We start from the raw sequence: 14,586 nt of genomic DNA, 5'->3' as shown, positions 1-14,586 counted from the left end.
ACCTAAGTGTTGACGTGGTGAAAATTAAGGTAATTTTTTCCATTATTCACTGTCTAAATTACCTTTCTTCAAATGGCATCATGGTAGCTCCTATAGGTATAATGTAGCAATAGCAGTGGATATAGACTCAGCCATTGAAGAGGTAGCTACAATTTGAGGAAAGAGCCAGTGAGGGAAGATAGTTGTAGGTTAATTTGTAGTGAAAATAACTAAACGTTAACTTGCCATAGAAGAGAACATTTTGATGATTGGTGGTAGTTCTAGTAGATTAAAGTGATAATGGTGGCATTGCAGTTGCAGGTTCAGAGAAATAGGTGGAGATTACAGATTGTTGAAGGAGAGTGATGACCATAGGTTTTATAAGCTAAGTGAAAGTTACAGTAGTTGTAGTTTAAGGTTCTGGTGTAGCAGAGGCAGCTGTGGTTTCACTTGAAGTTGTGATCGTGGCTGCTGCGGTTGCAGGTTCAGGTGAAGCGATGGTCATGGCCGCTGAGGTTGCAGGTTCAGGTGAACCGATGGTTGTGGTTGTTGTGGTTGTAGGTTCAGTGGACAAGGCAGAGATAGTAAATTCTGTTTAAGTGGTTGTAGCTGTCAGTTCTGTTGACCTGGTGGTCACTGTAGGTTGAGAAGTAGTAGAGGTGGTCCAAGGAATAATAATCATAGGCTCCCCGACTTTGGGGATAGCTGGAAAACAATGGAAGATTTGTAATTTCCCCTATTATTCATCAAGCTTATTATAAGTATGCCAATTGCTGTCGTTATCACACAGGCTAAGAGACAAGCCAAAAAGACTTTCCACAGAGACCAGTTATTGTAGCAATTTTCTTTCATCTAAGAAGAGTGTAAATAAAAAATATCAGTAGTGAAAGATAAAAATGCTTGTCGTTTATGATCTCTTTTGTGTTATTTATAACCAGGTGCATTAACATCATTGAATCCCTATATATCTCTCAAGAAATTTAAAGTCCACATTTTTATCCCGATGGAAGTAACTGCATGCTTTCTCTAACATTAGAAGAGATAAAAATCTGCCTATATCTCATCTTCTTTTATTCTATTTTCCAATGGTGAATATGGGGCCTTTTGTTTTTTCACATAAGCAGAACAAAACTTTAATAGTAAATTCTCTGCCATACACCCAAATTTCCCCTGGATATTGTCATTACCCCAACCTGCTCCACTTCCAGAATCACTTCTTCAAGAATCCTGTGCTCTAACCACCATGTCCTCTCCTTCCAGCTTGTTTGTTCAATTATTCCTGTAACAACGTTTCTTTAGTTTTATTAAAACATCCAGCCCAGCAGCCCTGGCTTCACTCACATCTCTCCATATCCACCATTTGTTCCAAGGCCCATTATTTCAATATACTTACTAACTCCCTAAAATCTCTTGCACTTCCCTCTTCTCCGTTTTTCCAGTTGGCAAACAAGTGACTTCTTATTCCGGAGCTTCCCTTGAACAGTCGCACTGTTGGGGAAAGTCATGCACCTGGGCAGATCAGACTCAATATAAATGTATGACCACCATCCTCAGATGGATTTTCTGTACTGCTCTACCATCCTATTATAGTTCTCTGATTAAGATATGCTCTCATTTTCAAAATACTTCCTTAATCTTCTTCCCTCTCTTTATACCTGTAACCTCCATCCACCAACTCTCACACACAAATTGTCCCTCCTCATTCCTATCAAATGACTCTACTTCCTTTCTACTTCATCCAGAAACTTGAAACCATCAAATGGAAACTCTTTCAAACCCCCACTAGGTACCAAACCTGCAAGTCCACTCTCTTCTTTCCCTGATTGACACAAAAGATTCTATCCCTCCTTCTGCCTGAAGCTGACCTGCCAATCTGTCTTTGGATCCCAACCCCTCTGACCTCCTCAGCAACTTTTTTGTTTATCCTTCCTCCAGGACTGAATACTTCACCATTTTCCCCTTAAATGACTTCTTCCTTTCAACGTTTAAACACACTCAAATCTCTCCCATCTTAAACAAGAAAATCTCCCACGGGTTTCAAATGCCCATCTAGCTACTTCTCTTTATATTTGGCAAATGAAATTTCCTGAGTTGTCTAAATGCACCGTCTCCATCTGCACACTCTTCAACCTAATCCAGTCTGGCGTCTGCTTCTGCCATGCCTCTGAAACACCTCTTAACAGAGTCACCAATGACATGCATTCACTAAAATCTAATTGATGTATTTTAGCCCTCATCTTACTTAAGCCCTCAGTAGCATTTGCCACTGAAGATCATTCCTCTTCTCTCTTGAACCATCTGCTCCCTTTGCTTGACATTCTTTGGCCCTTGTCTTTTTTCACACTAGGTCTAGGGTTAGCAAATTTTTTCTGTAAAGGGCCAGACAGTAAATATTTTCAGCTTTGTGAGCCATACAGATTCTGTCATAACTGTACCAATCTGCCATTATAGTGTTAAAGCAGCGATAGACAGTGAGTAAACAAATGAGCATGGCTGTGTTCCAATAAAGTTTTATTTACAAAAATAAGCAGTGGGCCAGATTTAACCACCATCTGCATGCAAATGACTCTCAAGTTTATCTCCAATCCAGCCCTCCCCTCTAGCCCTCAAATGCTTACACAACAGCACATCTCAGATGCCTCAGAGTTGTCTCACTGTGTCCAAACCCAAAGTCATGATCTTGCTAGGGAAACCTGGCCAGGTTCCACATCTCACTAAATGGCACTACCATCCATTTGATTCAATTTCATAAAGTGGAACAAAGGGATTATCCTTGAAATCTCCCAATCTATTCCCAAGGTCTTTTAACTTTATCTGCTAAACATCTCCCAATGTTAGTGACTTTATCTCTGTTGATACCACTTTAGTCCAAGCTTCCTTTATCTCTGTCCTGGACGATTGCAATAGCCCAGGGCCACACTGGCCTCCACTGTTTCTTCAATGCACCATGCTTACTTCTAAGGTAAGACTTTGGCACAAACAGTTCTGCTGATTGGGAATGCCTTTCCCAACCTCCATTCACCAGGCAGAAGGCTGCATGGTTCACCTTCAACACAGCAAGTTCTCCTCATGCACCTATTTTTGCCCCAATACATACCTGAGTATCAGTCAGTGATTGTGTTATCAGGAGAGGAATGATACACTGTGAGGTTTTTCAAAATTGTTCTTAGCGTATTCCTAAACCTTTAAGAAATACTGACACCAAGTGATGAATCAACTCCTGGTAACAATCTTTTTAACTTCCTATCATCCAGCATCTAAGTAGCTGCCTGGGACCTAGGATGACTAGGGAGACACAGAGAATTTACCTGAGTGCATTATATCCTTCGAAGGCTTAAAATACCTGAAAGTGCACAATGAAAAGAACTCCCAGAAGCTTCCCAATGATGAGAGGGAAAATAAGACAATGTTTGCAGAGTTCCTGGCACTGTGACACCTACATAAATTTTCAATCGTTCATTATGATTAATGATTTCATTATCATTTGGATGACAGCAAGACCCTCGAAGAATGGAATACAACTACAACACTCGTGCCTTCCAGACAGAATAGAGCAGGTCTTAAATGTTGCAAAATATGGGCTGTGGTATATGTTGAAAGGTCAGGATTTTGTGCAAATGGTGGCAGTTCCAAGGCAGCAGAAGCAGAATGAGGACGAGGTCCACAAGGCCAAGGAAATAAGGGCCACTAAGACCAAGTTAGACCTAGGAAAAAATATCATCTTCTTTACCTATATTGAAGGCAATACAAAGGAGTCTCAAGAAAGGAATGTGGCAAAAGACTTATGCACATCTGGGAGGAGCTATAATACTGCCTTAAGAAAATATTATAAAAGAGCAGCTTAGTGAAATAAAGTGCACATAGCCAGACAATAAGACACCTAAGCTCTCCTCCTATTTCAGCCACTTCTGGCAAAAGCTATGTGGGTTCTGCAAAATCTCTTAAATTTCCTGGGCCACATTTTCCTTGATTGTTAAATGATGGAATGGGACTAGATCAGATAGTCTGATCATTAGTTGCACATTAAGTTCACCTGAAGCTTTTAAAAACTATTGATACATGGGCCTCGCTCCCAGAGTTTCTAATTTAACTGATCTAGGGTGGGGCTCAGCCATCAGTATTTCTTAAACAATCCCTGGATGATTATAATATGCAGCTAGGGTTAAGAACCACCAGATTATATGTTATCTAAGACCTCTTTCAGTTCTGCTTTTTACCTCTGCAAACAAGTAGAAACATTTTCTGTCTCCACCCATTTTAACTCATTTATTCTTTCACATTGACCTAGCAACAGTATCAATAGTTTGTATATTTTATCCAGAATCAAGTAACAAAGCTCAGACTCTTTCTACTGAACCTCCACAGCAAGATTAAGCAACAGAGGATAGGGATTCCAGAGTCAGGGTAACCCAACGAAACTGCCAAGCAGAGTAAGTAATTTATAGTCAATGTCAAGTTTCTACACTAGGGCTGAAGATATAGGGATACAGTCCTGAGGTAAAGTTCATTCAGCCAACAGACAAGATCAAGAACCAAGGAGAGCTAAATCTAGTCTTCAAAGCTAGGGGAGAAAATCCGGAGAATGGAGGCAGGGTTCTATGTCAAGGTTATATGCACCAGAGGTCAGAACCAAGAGAGCTGTAGAAAGTGTCACATACAGATTCAGAGGCTGGAACAGTATAAGAAAATAAGGTGATCACAATAGAGTAGGACCCTTGAAGTTTCAAGTATGACCCAGTGTCTCATCAGAGTCTAATTAGTGAATTAATGTTTACATTGCTGACATATTTGCTCCCCTGCCCCTCCCCAAACTTGCATTTGTACTTTACATTTATTCCTTTTATTTTCATACATGTTCTCTATCTATGAGAATATTTGAGTCCCCAGTGCTCAAAGAACATTAGCTCTTGAAAACAGAGACGATCAAATACTCTCCTTCTAGTAGATTACCTCATAGTGACTTATAATTATACTGAGAACACAGCAAATGCTTAACATGAATGTAGGTGAATTAAACAATTAAATGCACTTCCTGGGAAAGACTAGACCATATACATCCCCATATAGAGCACATCCCAACCTGGGTAAAAGCTGCTATACCAAACGTTACCTGTGCGCGGGATAAGTCTGTGTGTTGTCATTCTGAGTGTGCAAGGACTCTTGGGTTCATGCAGACCCCAGTTAAGTTGGAAGGGACATCACCAGTTATGTCACTTGAAGGTGGAGGCTCTTGGTCATTTGAACACATGACTGGAAGCGTTAAGTGAATAGGAAGCAGTGGTGTTGAATTTCTAAAATTAAACACTTCAGTCAAAAATAAGCAAGACTGGACTTCCCTGGTGGCACAGTGGTTGAGAGTCCGCCTGCCGATGCAGGGGACACGGGTTCATGCTCCGGTCCGGGAGGATCCCACATGCCGCGGAGCGGCTGGGCCCGTGAGCCATGGCCACTGAGCCTGTGCGTCCAGAACCTGTGCTCCGCAGCGGGAGAGGCCACAGCAGTGAGAGGCCCATGTATCGCAAAAAATTAAAAAAAAAATAAGCAAGACTGTGAATTTTAAAAGAGATAACAATGAAACTTTTAAAGGAAATTAATGTTTTCTTATCCTCTGAAGACAAAAAAATCTAGACAGGTTATTCTATGGTACATTTTGACTAATTTTTGTAAGTTATCAATGTTCCAGATCAGGAATGTATATAATCCATCTTCTCTATCATATTACAAGCATGTATTAAATACCCTTATGTGGCAAGATGCTGTCAGTGGAGCATATATTAGGAAATATCAATTCATATAAGGAATAGAATGTTAGAGCTGAAAAAGTTCTTGCAGCTTATCAGGTACAACCTGTTCAGGTCATTTTGGAAATGAGACTATCAAAGCAAAAAGAGTTGAAGTTATTATTATTATTATTGGTAGTGGTAATAGTAGTACTATTATTATCTCATGATGACCCAAGAGCAAGCACTGGTGCCCAGACATTCCAGCGGTAAGGCCAGTGTAATTTCCACTCTACTAAACTATATATGGCATGTTATTATGTTAAACTACAATAATATATTAATATAGTGTATACTATACTACACTAAACTAGTGAAAAATTCTCAGATAAAGAGATTCCTTTGCATAACTCACATCATGCTCTACTCAATGGAACTTGCAAGCCTGTCACAAGAACACAGAAGATGAGTCTTTTGTCCAGTTTGTGATATGTCTTTGCTGGGTTCCTCTTGAACACAGAGCAGTGTAAAAACTGTTCCCAACAACAACAAAAGTCTCTACGCTTAGGGAGTTTGTATGCTAATATAACAGAGAGGAAAACAGATATTTGTGTATAATTATTTAAATAAATACAGTAATTGCTAAACATTGTTGAGAAAAGGGGGTAATAAAGATTGAAAATGAGTGAGTTCAGTGGGAAAGATCTGGGGGGAGAGGTGCATTAAAAGAGGAGAAAGAAAAAGATAAAATGGCAGAGCAGGAAGTTCAGGAATTTATGTATCTGGGCAAAATGTTTTGTCAAATCTCAAAAATAATATAGGATTGTCTGGGGGTCTTCATCTCATAGGATAATAATATAAGTTTTCTGTGGGTCAAGGGCATCTCTGCCACTTCTTGCTTATTCTCAAAAAAAAAAAAGGGTTACCAGGACTACCCACACTTATAGATTTGCTGTGAGGATTCATGATTAATGAAAAGGGTTAGAGTGATGTCTGGCATATAGTATGCATTCAATAAGTATTAGCTATCATTATCATTAATATAGTATTAATGTTTTTATTCCTCCTGCTACAAATACTAGTTGTCTCCTACCATGTTGATTTAAAACCCATTACTAAATAGCTATAAAAATTGCTGACCCATCAACCAATGAGTTCCATAAAACTGTCAGACTAGAATTGTAAAGAGTCATTGGTCTACTGGGAACTATCATTAACAATATCAAGAGACCTGCTTCTGCTGTTGCTCAGGGAGAGCATCTGGGGAGTACCTTGGTGACCACTGAGAAGATAATGAGCTCAAACTATTGGAGTGAGATGAGCAGCAGCAGCTGTGGGACTCAGCAATCCCCAGAAGTGCTGCAGTGCCAGCCCCAGCATTACCGCTGCTACCATCAGTCAAGACAAGCCCAGCAGCCTCCAGAAAAAAATGTAGTGTATGAGCGAGTGAGGACCTACAGTGGGTCCATGAACAAGGTGGTTGAGGCCTTGGACCCCATCGGCTCACGGGAAGTGTGCTCCCCTCTCAAAACTGCCTCCTCCTACCAAAGCTTGCTTTGGAGCGACCGTTCCCAGGAACTCCATTCTCCAACAGTGAAAGTCACTACATATCCGCAGACCACTATTAGGCAATATGTAGTACAAAATCCTGAACAGGAACCACTGCCGCCATTCCTAAGAGGAGGCCATTTCTTTCCAGGAAATAATGTTATTTATGAAAAAACCATAAGAAAAGTGGAGAAGCTAAATACGGATCCGGTGATAATTCAGGATGATGGCCCTGAAAAATTGGACCCCAAGTATTTTGGAGAGTTGCTTGCTGATCTATGCCGCAAAAATACAAATCTATATCACTGCTTATTAGAACATTTGCAGAGAATTGGAGGAAGCAAACAGGACTTTGAGTCTACAGATGAGTCAGAAGACACTGAATCGTTGATTCCTAAAGGATTGTCAGAATTTACAAAACAGCAAATTCGCTATATTCTGCAGATGAGGGGTATGTCTGATAAATCACTCCGGCTAGTGCTGTCCACATTCAGCAACATACGGGAGGAGCTTGGAAATCTTCAGAATGACTTGACATCACTGGAAAATGACAAGATAAGACTTGAGAAAGACTTGGCATTCAAAGAAACTCAAATAAAAGAGTATGAAGAACTCTTAGCATCAGTGAGAGCAAATAATCGCCAGCAGCAGCAAGGACTTCAAGACTCAACCTCAAAATGCCAAGCATTGGAAGAAAACAATCTTTCTCTTCGGCATACACTATCAGACATAGAATATAAACTAAAAGAACTGGAATACTGTAAGCGTAATTTAGAGCAAGAGAATAAAAATCTTAGAGTGCAGCTCTCAGAGACTTGCACAGGCCCGATGCTGCAGGCTAAAATGGCTGAGATTGGCAACCATTACATGGAGATGGTAAAAAGCTTAAGAATGGAGAAAGATAGAGAGATCTGCAAACTAAGGACTCAATTAAATCAGTTCCAAAAAGATGTTTCAAGAAGAGAAGGAAGTTGCAGAGACTTCCAATTCAAGATTCATGAACTGACAAGCTTGCTGGAAGAGAAGGATTCCCTTATAAAGCATCAATCGGAGGAACTCTCGAAGTTGAGACAAGAAATATATTCATCTCATAACCAACCCTCCAGTGGTGGAAGGACAACTATTACCACTAGAAAGTACAGGTCACAATATCCTATCTTAGGCCTCCTGTATGATGACTATGAATATATACCACCAGGTAGTGACACACAGACTATTGTGATTGAGAAAATAGAAGACAAATGGACTTGTCCGTGAATGAATCTCCAACTCAAAGGAAATTTTTTTGTCTTCATTAGTACTTTGTTATTTTTCCATAACTAAAGCCAATCAATATTTTGAACCAAGCTACTACCCAGGAAGTCTAATGGAATTAATTAGATATACAGATGAGAGTTTCTCCAAACATTTATAAAGCCTGAATCCTTTCTATCACATTTTTGTATTCAGTATAGCAACACACCACTTTTTTTTTTAACATCTTTATTGGAGTATAATTGCTTTACAAGGGACACCACTTTTAAAACTCAATTACAGGCACTGTAGGACTTAATCCACTATTTTTCAATAGGGTGCTTCCTAGACACTGAATTAACTTTGTTGGGGTAGAGATTTTACAAGTTATTCCATTAGAAGATTTTTCTATGATATTAGATGTGCAATTTAGCTACAAGAGTAAATACTGTGTTTTAACAACAACAAAAAGCAATACTATTGAATTAAAAACAACAGTTTAGTGCATGGTAAAAAAAAAAAAATATCAAAACTAAATGATTGTTATTAAATATAGACAAGATGGAATACTCTTGGCAGTAAAGAGTTCACTAAGTTAGATTTCTCTATAAGTGTTATATCAAAGAAATAAAGAAAATATCTCTACTTTTATTGAATAAGATTAAACAAAGTCCATGTTATTCACTAGGTAAACCTGAGCAAAGTTGGACTTACCTTTAATAACAACCTTGCTTATTTTCCTAAGTACTGATTTTGTTGCTTTAGTTATTATTCAGTTTGCCTGTGGCTGAAGAACCTGGATATTTTGAAGAACTTGGATATTATAATGTGCTTGGTAAACAAAGCAAAACTCACTCACCAGACCAGTTTTCCAGAATTTTCTGGCATTGGTGGAATCCCAACCCTTTCAAAGAAGGAAGATGATGGGTGGCATTTACACCAAGGGTGGAGAACCTGTGAACTAGGCTCAGCTTCAGGGTAATATTGTAACTCAAGTAATAATCTTTGCTGGGTCAGGGTTCTTCTGACTTAGTACAGGAAAGCCTCTATACAAAACTGGAATAGTTGGAGAGCTGTGAATAACGTTTAATCAGAGAGTCAGCCTTAGCTAATAATGGCCATAGGCAACTGGAGTACAGCAACAATAGTTACCAAGGAAAGGTCTATAAGCTTTTCCCCTAACTTTATAAGGATTAACTTAAGTTCTCATATATCCCAACAGAAAAACAATACACCAAAATTTATTTCCCTTTTGTGATTTTCAATTCATTTTTTAATTCTATTATTGAATTTGGTCTTAAGAGAAAAATATTTTTATTACTATGCCTTAACTATCCATGATAATTGAAATATTGTCAGCTATGCAGACATATGCTGTAAAATGTGCTTAAGATAGTATTTGTAAACATCTTCAAGTTTGTTGCTATCTAGAGAAACTATCAAGATGATGAATACTTGGCTAAAGGGATTTCTTTTTTTCCATCTGAATATTCCATCATCCCGAAGATCCAATTATAGAGTGTCAAATTCAGAGACAAATGACAAAGAGAACAGCCTCAGGAGGGTCCTTTGTATGATGACTCAGAGGGACAAACCCCTTTTCTTTCAGTAAACCAGGAATCCTCTGTGGGATTCTCTTATTCAACTAACACTTACTGAACAACAGGAGCTGATCTTCTTTGGCTTATTTTGTAGGTGATTAATACAGGCCGATTGTCACAGCTCCAAATTGCAAAGGCAAAATATTGTCTTTATTCTTCCAGCGTGAATTTTAACTTACCATTTCAATTTTTAGCACATTTCTATCCTTTGTTCTGGTATTAAAGAGACCTCTTATAACTATATAGTGAAGACTTGATTCTTGGTGTAAAAGATTTTAAAATAGAATGATCGTATTTTCATTCAAGGTAGGGATTTTCAGAGGATATCTTTCAGGGATTTTCTGGATTTCCAACATATTTAGAAATGTGAGTTTTGACAGGTTTAGAAATTATATATAAAATCTAAGAATGAAATTGTAAAAATATAATTTCAAAACTAAACCAAAGTCATCTTTGGAGCTTTATGTTTACAAGATGGTGAATATTGAAAGTTTTGTTTATTTTATATCACGTGGTCATGCTGTATATAAGTAAATAACTTCTAAAGTATAATAGAGCAGAATATATCATGAAATGTTGAAGGAAAAAATTAGTACCTGGCTACTCTTCCTTTTGGAGAAGAATGCAAAATTATGACATTAACTATATTGCAGTAAAAAGATTAGATTGCTGTTAAATGCTGATAGACTGCAATATAGGCAAATATTAAACTACAGCAACAATACTCACTGCTGGGTTTTCAGAGTGTTTAATATTCACCACATATTTTCCATGCTTTCTGTCCATTCTTGAGCTTTCAGTGCTACAAGCTGAACTCCAAAAATATTTTTCAATTCGTGCATTGCCCTTTATATCTGCAGCCCTGAGAAATAATTAAAATGGTGGAAAATCAACTCTGCTACATCAGTGCCGGTGTGAATAATAAATAATTATCCACTAAAACAGGATCCACCTTAGAGAAGGAAATGAGGTATTAATGAGAGAAAGACACAAGAAATACTGCTTCTGAGAGCTACTGTGACTACCCCCTCCACAATCTCCCTGACACAAAGGGATTCTGAAAATCTTACACAGTTCTTCCTCTTCTTCCTTTTGGCACCATCTTTCAGACACCTGCCTTCTAATTTAGGACCAACCTAAGAAAAAATGAGGTAGAAGTTTGTCATTGTTTTCTCTCTACCCATTGAATGCCTTCTCAGCCCTGCGAACATCCATGGCCTTAGAGCGGCTTCATCTTTTCAGTCTCAAGGTTGGTCCCTGGAAGTCTACTTAGTTCATCAGTAATTCACATGCATATAAAAACCATTAGAATCAATTTTCTAGGCAATAATGCCAAAGGAGTGATGAAATATTGAAAATCTTGAGGAAAACATTTTTTGGTCAAGAAATCTAGTTTGTCTCAGATTGAAAAAGGATTAACTCTTTTATAGATCTATTAACTCAACAATTGAGAACATTGTGTTTCTAAAAAGTGCCAGGAATTTTCTAGTGCAAAAAGTTCAGTAGCAAATAAAACAGACCTCTTTGTATCTGACACTTTTAGATACTGAATTTTTTTTCCAAAAGTTTGATCCTCTGAAATTTCTCTTCTAAGTGTATTTAACACCATCAGTTTAATGAGTCTTACTGGATCAACTGAAATGGCATAGTCTCAAGCCTTAGAACATAAATAACATAGAAAAACTGCCAAATAATTGAAAAGCTGGGAAGGGATTTGTCCTCAAAAGGAGTAAAAACATGATGACTTACTTTTACTCCTGTTGAAACAAAACCAGTGATGTCATTGTTATGGCCATGGGCTTCAAGGGACAGGCATAGGTTGAAGGTATCAATAATATTAAGCATGCCCTTCTAATAAAGTGATTTATTTGAAGATCAGAATGATATAATTATCAAACATGTGGTATAAATTTTACTTAATTTGCTTTAAAATATTACTATATTTTTATTCTGTAGAGACATTTATTTCAATTTGGTACTGGAGCAACATAGTCATGGTATAAGTAAAACTTCATCATTTTTGACAGCACCCACCCATTTTATCAATAGTATAAAGAGGGAAACTTCATTCCAGCACTGAGTCTCCTGCTCACAATCTCTAATTGACCTAGCAATCAAAAGACTCAGCCACAGGACTTCTTGGGTTTCCCTGGTGGCGCAGTGGTTGAGAGTCCGCCTGCCGATGCAGGGGACACGGGTTCGTGCCCCGGTCCGGGAAGATCCCACATGCCGCGGAGCGGCTGGGCCCGTGAGCCATGGCCGCTGAGTCTGCGCGTCCGGAGCCTGTGCTCCGCAACGGAAGGCTCAGTCACAAGTCTTCTTCTATATTTTGGAAGAAAATATTAAATTTTTAAAAATAGCAACAAAATTAAACAACACATTGCTCTGTGGCTAAATTTACCATGTGAAAATCAGAATTTTCTTTATTTGGCAAAGAACAATACTTCAGCATGTATTATTGACAATTCTTGTGAGTACTTCAACCTGAAGGTCAACAGAAAAAATAAAAAACTGAACATACCTGGATTGTTCTAATAAACAGAGGGCATGGGTATCTTTCATTGTCTTGTCACAATCTCTTATGAAAGATCTTTTTCTTAAAGATTAATCTCCAAAATATACAAGCTGCTCATGCAGCTTAATATCAAAAAAACAAACAACCCAATCCAAAAATGGGCAGAAGACCTAAATAGACATTTCTCCAAAGAAGATATACAGATTGCCAACAAACACATGAAAGGATGCTCAACATCACTAGAGAAATGCAAATCAAAACTACAGTGAGGTATCACCAGTCAGAATGGCCACCAGTCTCACACCAGTCAGAATGGCCAACATCAAAAAATCTACAAACAACAAATGCTGGAGAGGGTGTGGAGAAAAGGGAACCCTCTTGCACTGTTGGTGGGAATATACAGCCATTATGGAGAACAGTATGGAGGTTCCTTAAAAAACTAAAAATAGAATTACCATACGACCCAGCAATCCCACTACTGGGCATATACCCAGAGAAAACCATATTTCAAAAAGAGTCATGTACCACAATGTTCACTGAAGCTCTATTTACAATAGCTGAGACATGGAAGCAACCTAAGTGTCCATCAACAGATGAATGGATAAAGAAGATGTGGCACATGTATACGATGGAATATTACTCAGCCATAAAAAGAAATGAAATTGAACTATTTGTAGTGAGGTGGATGGACCTAGAGTCTGTCATACGAGTGAAGTAAGTCAGAAAGAGAAAAACAAATACCATATGCTAACATATGTATATGGAATCTGAAAAAAAAAAAAGGTTCTGAAGAACCTAGGGGCAGGATAGGAATAAAGACGTAGACGTAGAGAATGGACTTGAGGACACAGATAAGGGGAAGGGTAAGCTGGGACGAAGTGAGAGAGTGGTAGTGACATGTATACACTACCAAATGTAAAATAGATAGCTAGTGGGAAGCAGCCGCATAGCACAGGGAGATCATATCAGTGCTTTGTGACCACCTAGAGGGGTGGGATAGGGAGGGTGGAGGGAGACACAAGAGGGAGGGGATATGGGGATATATGTATACACATAGCTGATTCACTTTGCTGTACAGGAGAAACTTAACACAACATTGTAAAGCAATTATACTCCAATAAAGATGTTAAAAATAATAATAAATAAATAAATAAGATCTTTGTCTTGAGCAGGATTTACAGTCAAAAAGAAATCTGAAGATTTTGTTGGCTAACAGGTAGTTGAGAGAATTCTTTGGTAGCTGGTCAGTCTTGGGGGAAAAAAGTTATTTTTCATTCATCTAATAAAGAGATTCGATGAATTATTAAAAGTAATTATTAAAAGTAAAATTTAAAAAAATAAAAATAAAAAATAAATACTGCAGCATTCTGTAATTGTATTTTATATATGGTTATCATAACACTATCAGAGTGTTCTTTATTATATTTTTTACAAAGCTGAACCAATTCCAACAGCAGATGTTCCTTCACTAAATAAAAAGTAATTAAAAAGTATTTCAGTAACACAATGGGATTACAATAAATAGCCATACTTAAAATAGAAACTTCAGGAGGAAAAACATGTTTTGATGCATATTATTGAATTTCCTAATTACAAATTTAAAGTGTACTTACAAATTTTAAATATGTTTATACTGACAGAACATGGTCTTTCATTAATTTATTCCCCACTGTTTATTGAGCACCTAACATTCCCGTGGCATGTATCAAGCCATGATAGCCGCACAGCATTGGCTGAGTCAGACAAGAACCCTGCTTACACTCTATTCTTTGTTTATTGAATGTTTGGCTTTGATTTTAACTTTCAAATGTGTTTAAAATGTAATATTTTATTTAAGCAAAGGGAAGGGTCTTTTTTTATTTATTTAAAGATATGTGTTTTTTGTATGTCTGGAAATTGGTTCCGTAATGGTAAGTCTATCAGGTTCTACAGAATAAAGGGCAATTACATAATTCATCTCTGTTTGATCACAGTAACTGGGAATTCATGA

At 37.8% G+C, this 14,586-nt stretch overlaps 2 protein-coding genes across 2 annotated transcripts; one reads left to right on the top strand and one right to left on the bottom strand.

Annotated features, from left to right (window-relative positions):
* Positions 1 to 657: 657 nt before the first annotated feature.
* Positions 658 to 11,296, bottom strand: LOC115859208 (dynactin-associated protein). The gene is made up of 3 exons (XM_030867821.1): positions 11,262 to 11,296; positions 10,811 to 10,943; positions 658 to 831 (listed from the first exon to the last, which is right to left on the bottom strand). Exons 1-3 carry the CDS (start codon positions 11,294 to 11,296, stop codon positions 658 to 660), a joined length of 342 nt encoding a protein of 113 aa, XP_030723681.1.
* On the top strand, positions 6,993 to 8,504 carry LOC115859266 (protein POF1B-like). Its single transcript, XM_060310954.1, has one exon. The coding sequence runs from the start codon at positions 6,993 to 6,995 to the stop codon at positions 8,502 to 8,504; it is 1,512 nt and encodes a 503-aa protein (XP_060166937.1).
* Positions 11,297 to 14,586: the final 3,290 nt, after the last annotated feature.

This window comes from Globicephala melas, chromosome 13 (assembly GCF_963455315.2).
Source record: "Globicephala melas chromosome 13, mGloMel1.2, whole genome shotgun sequence".
Taxonomy (NCBI): domain Eukaryota; kingdom Metazoa; phylum Chordata; class Mammalia; order Artiodactyla; family Delphinidae; genus Globicephala; species Globicephala melas.
This window is presented reverse-complemented; position numbering and strand designations above follow the sequence as displayed.

Bases quoted from the DNA above. Each gene is read 5' to 3' on its own strand.
- LOC115859266 (XM_060310954.1), top strand. From the start codon at position 6,993: ATGAGCTCAAACTATTGGAGTGAGATGAGCAGCAGCAGCTGTGGGACT.
- LOC115859208 (XM_030867821.1), bottom strand. From the start codon at position 11,296: ATGGATGTTCGCAGGGCTGAGAAGGCATTCAATGG. The intron at 10,944-11,261 runs GTAGAGAGAAAA...ATTATTTCTCAG, and splicing joins GCTGAGAAGGCATTCAATGG to GGCTGCAGATATAAAGGGCA. The intron at 832-10,810 runs GTGAGTATTGTT...CACTCTTCTTAG, and splicing joins AACACTCTGAAAACCCAGCA to ATGAAAGAAAATTGCTACAA.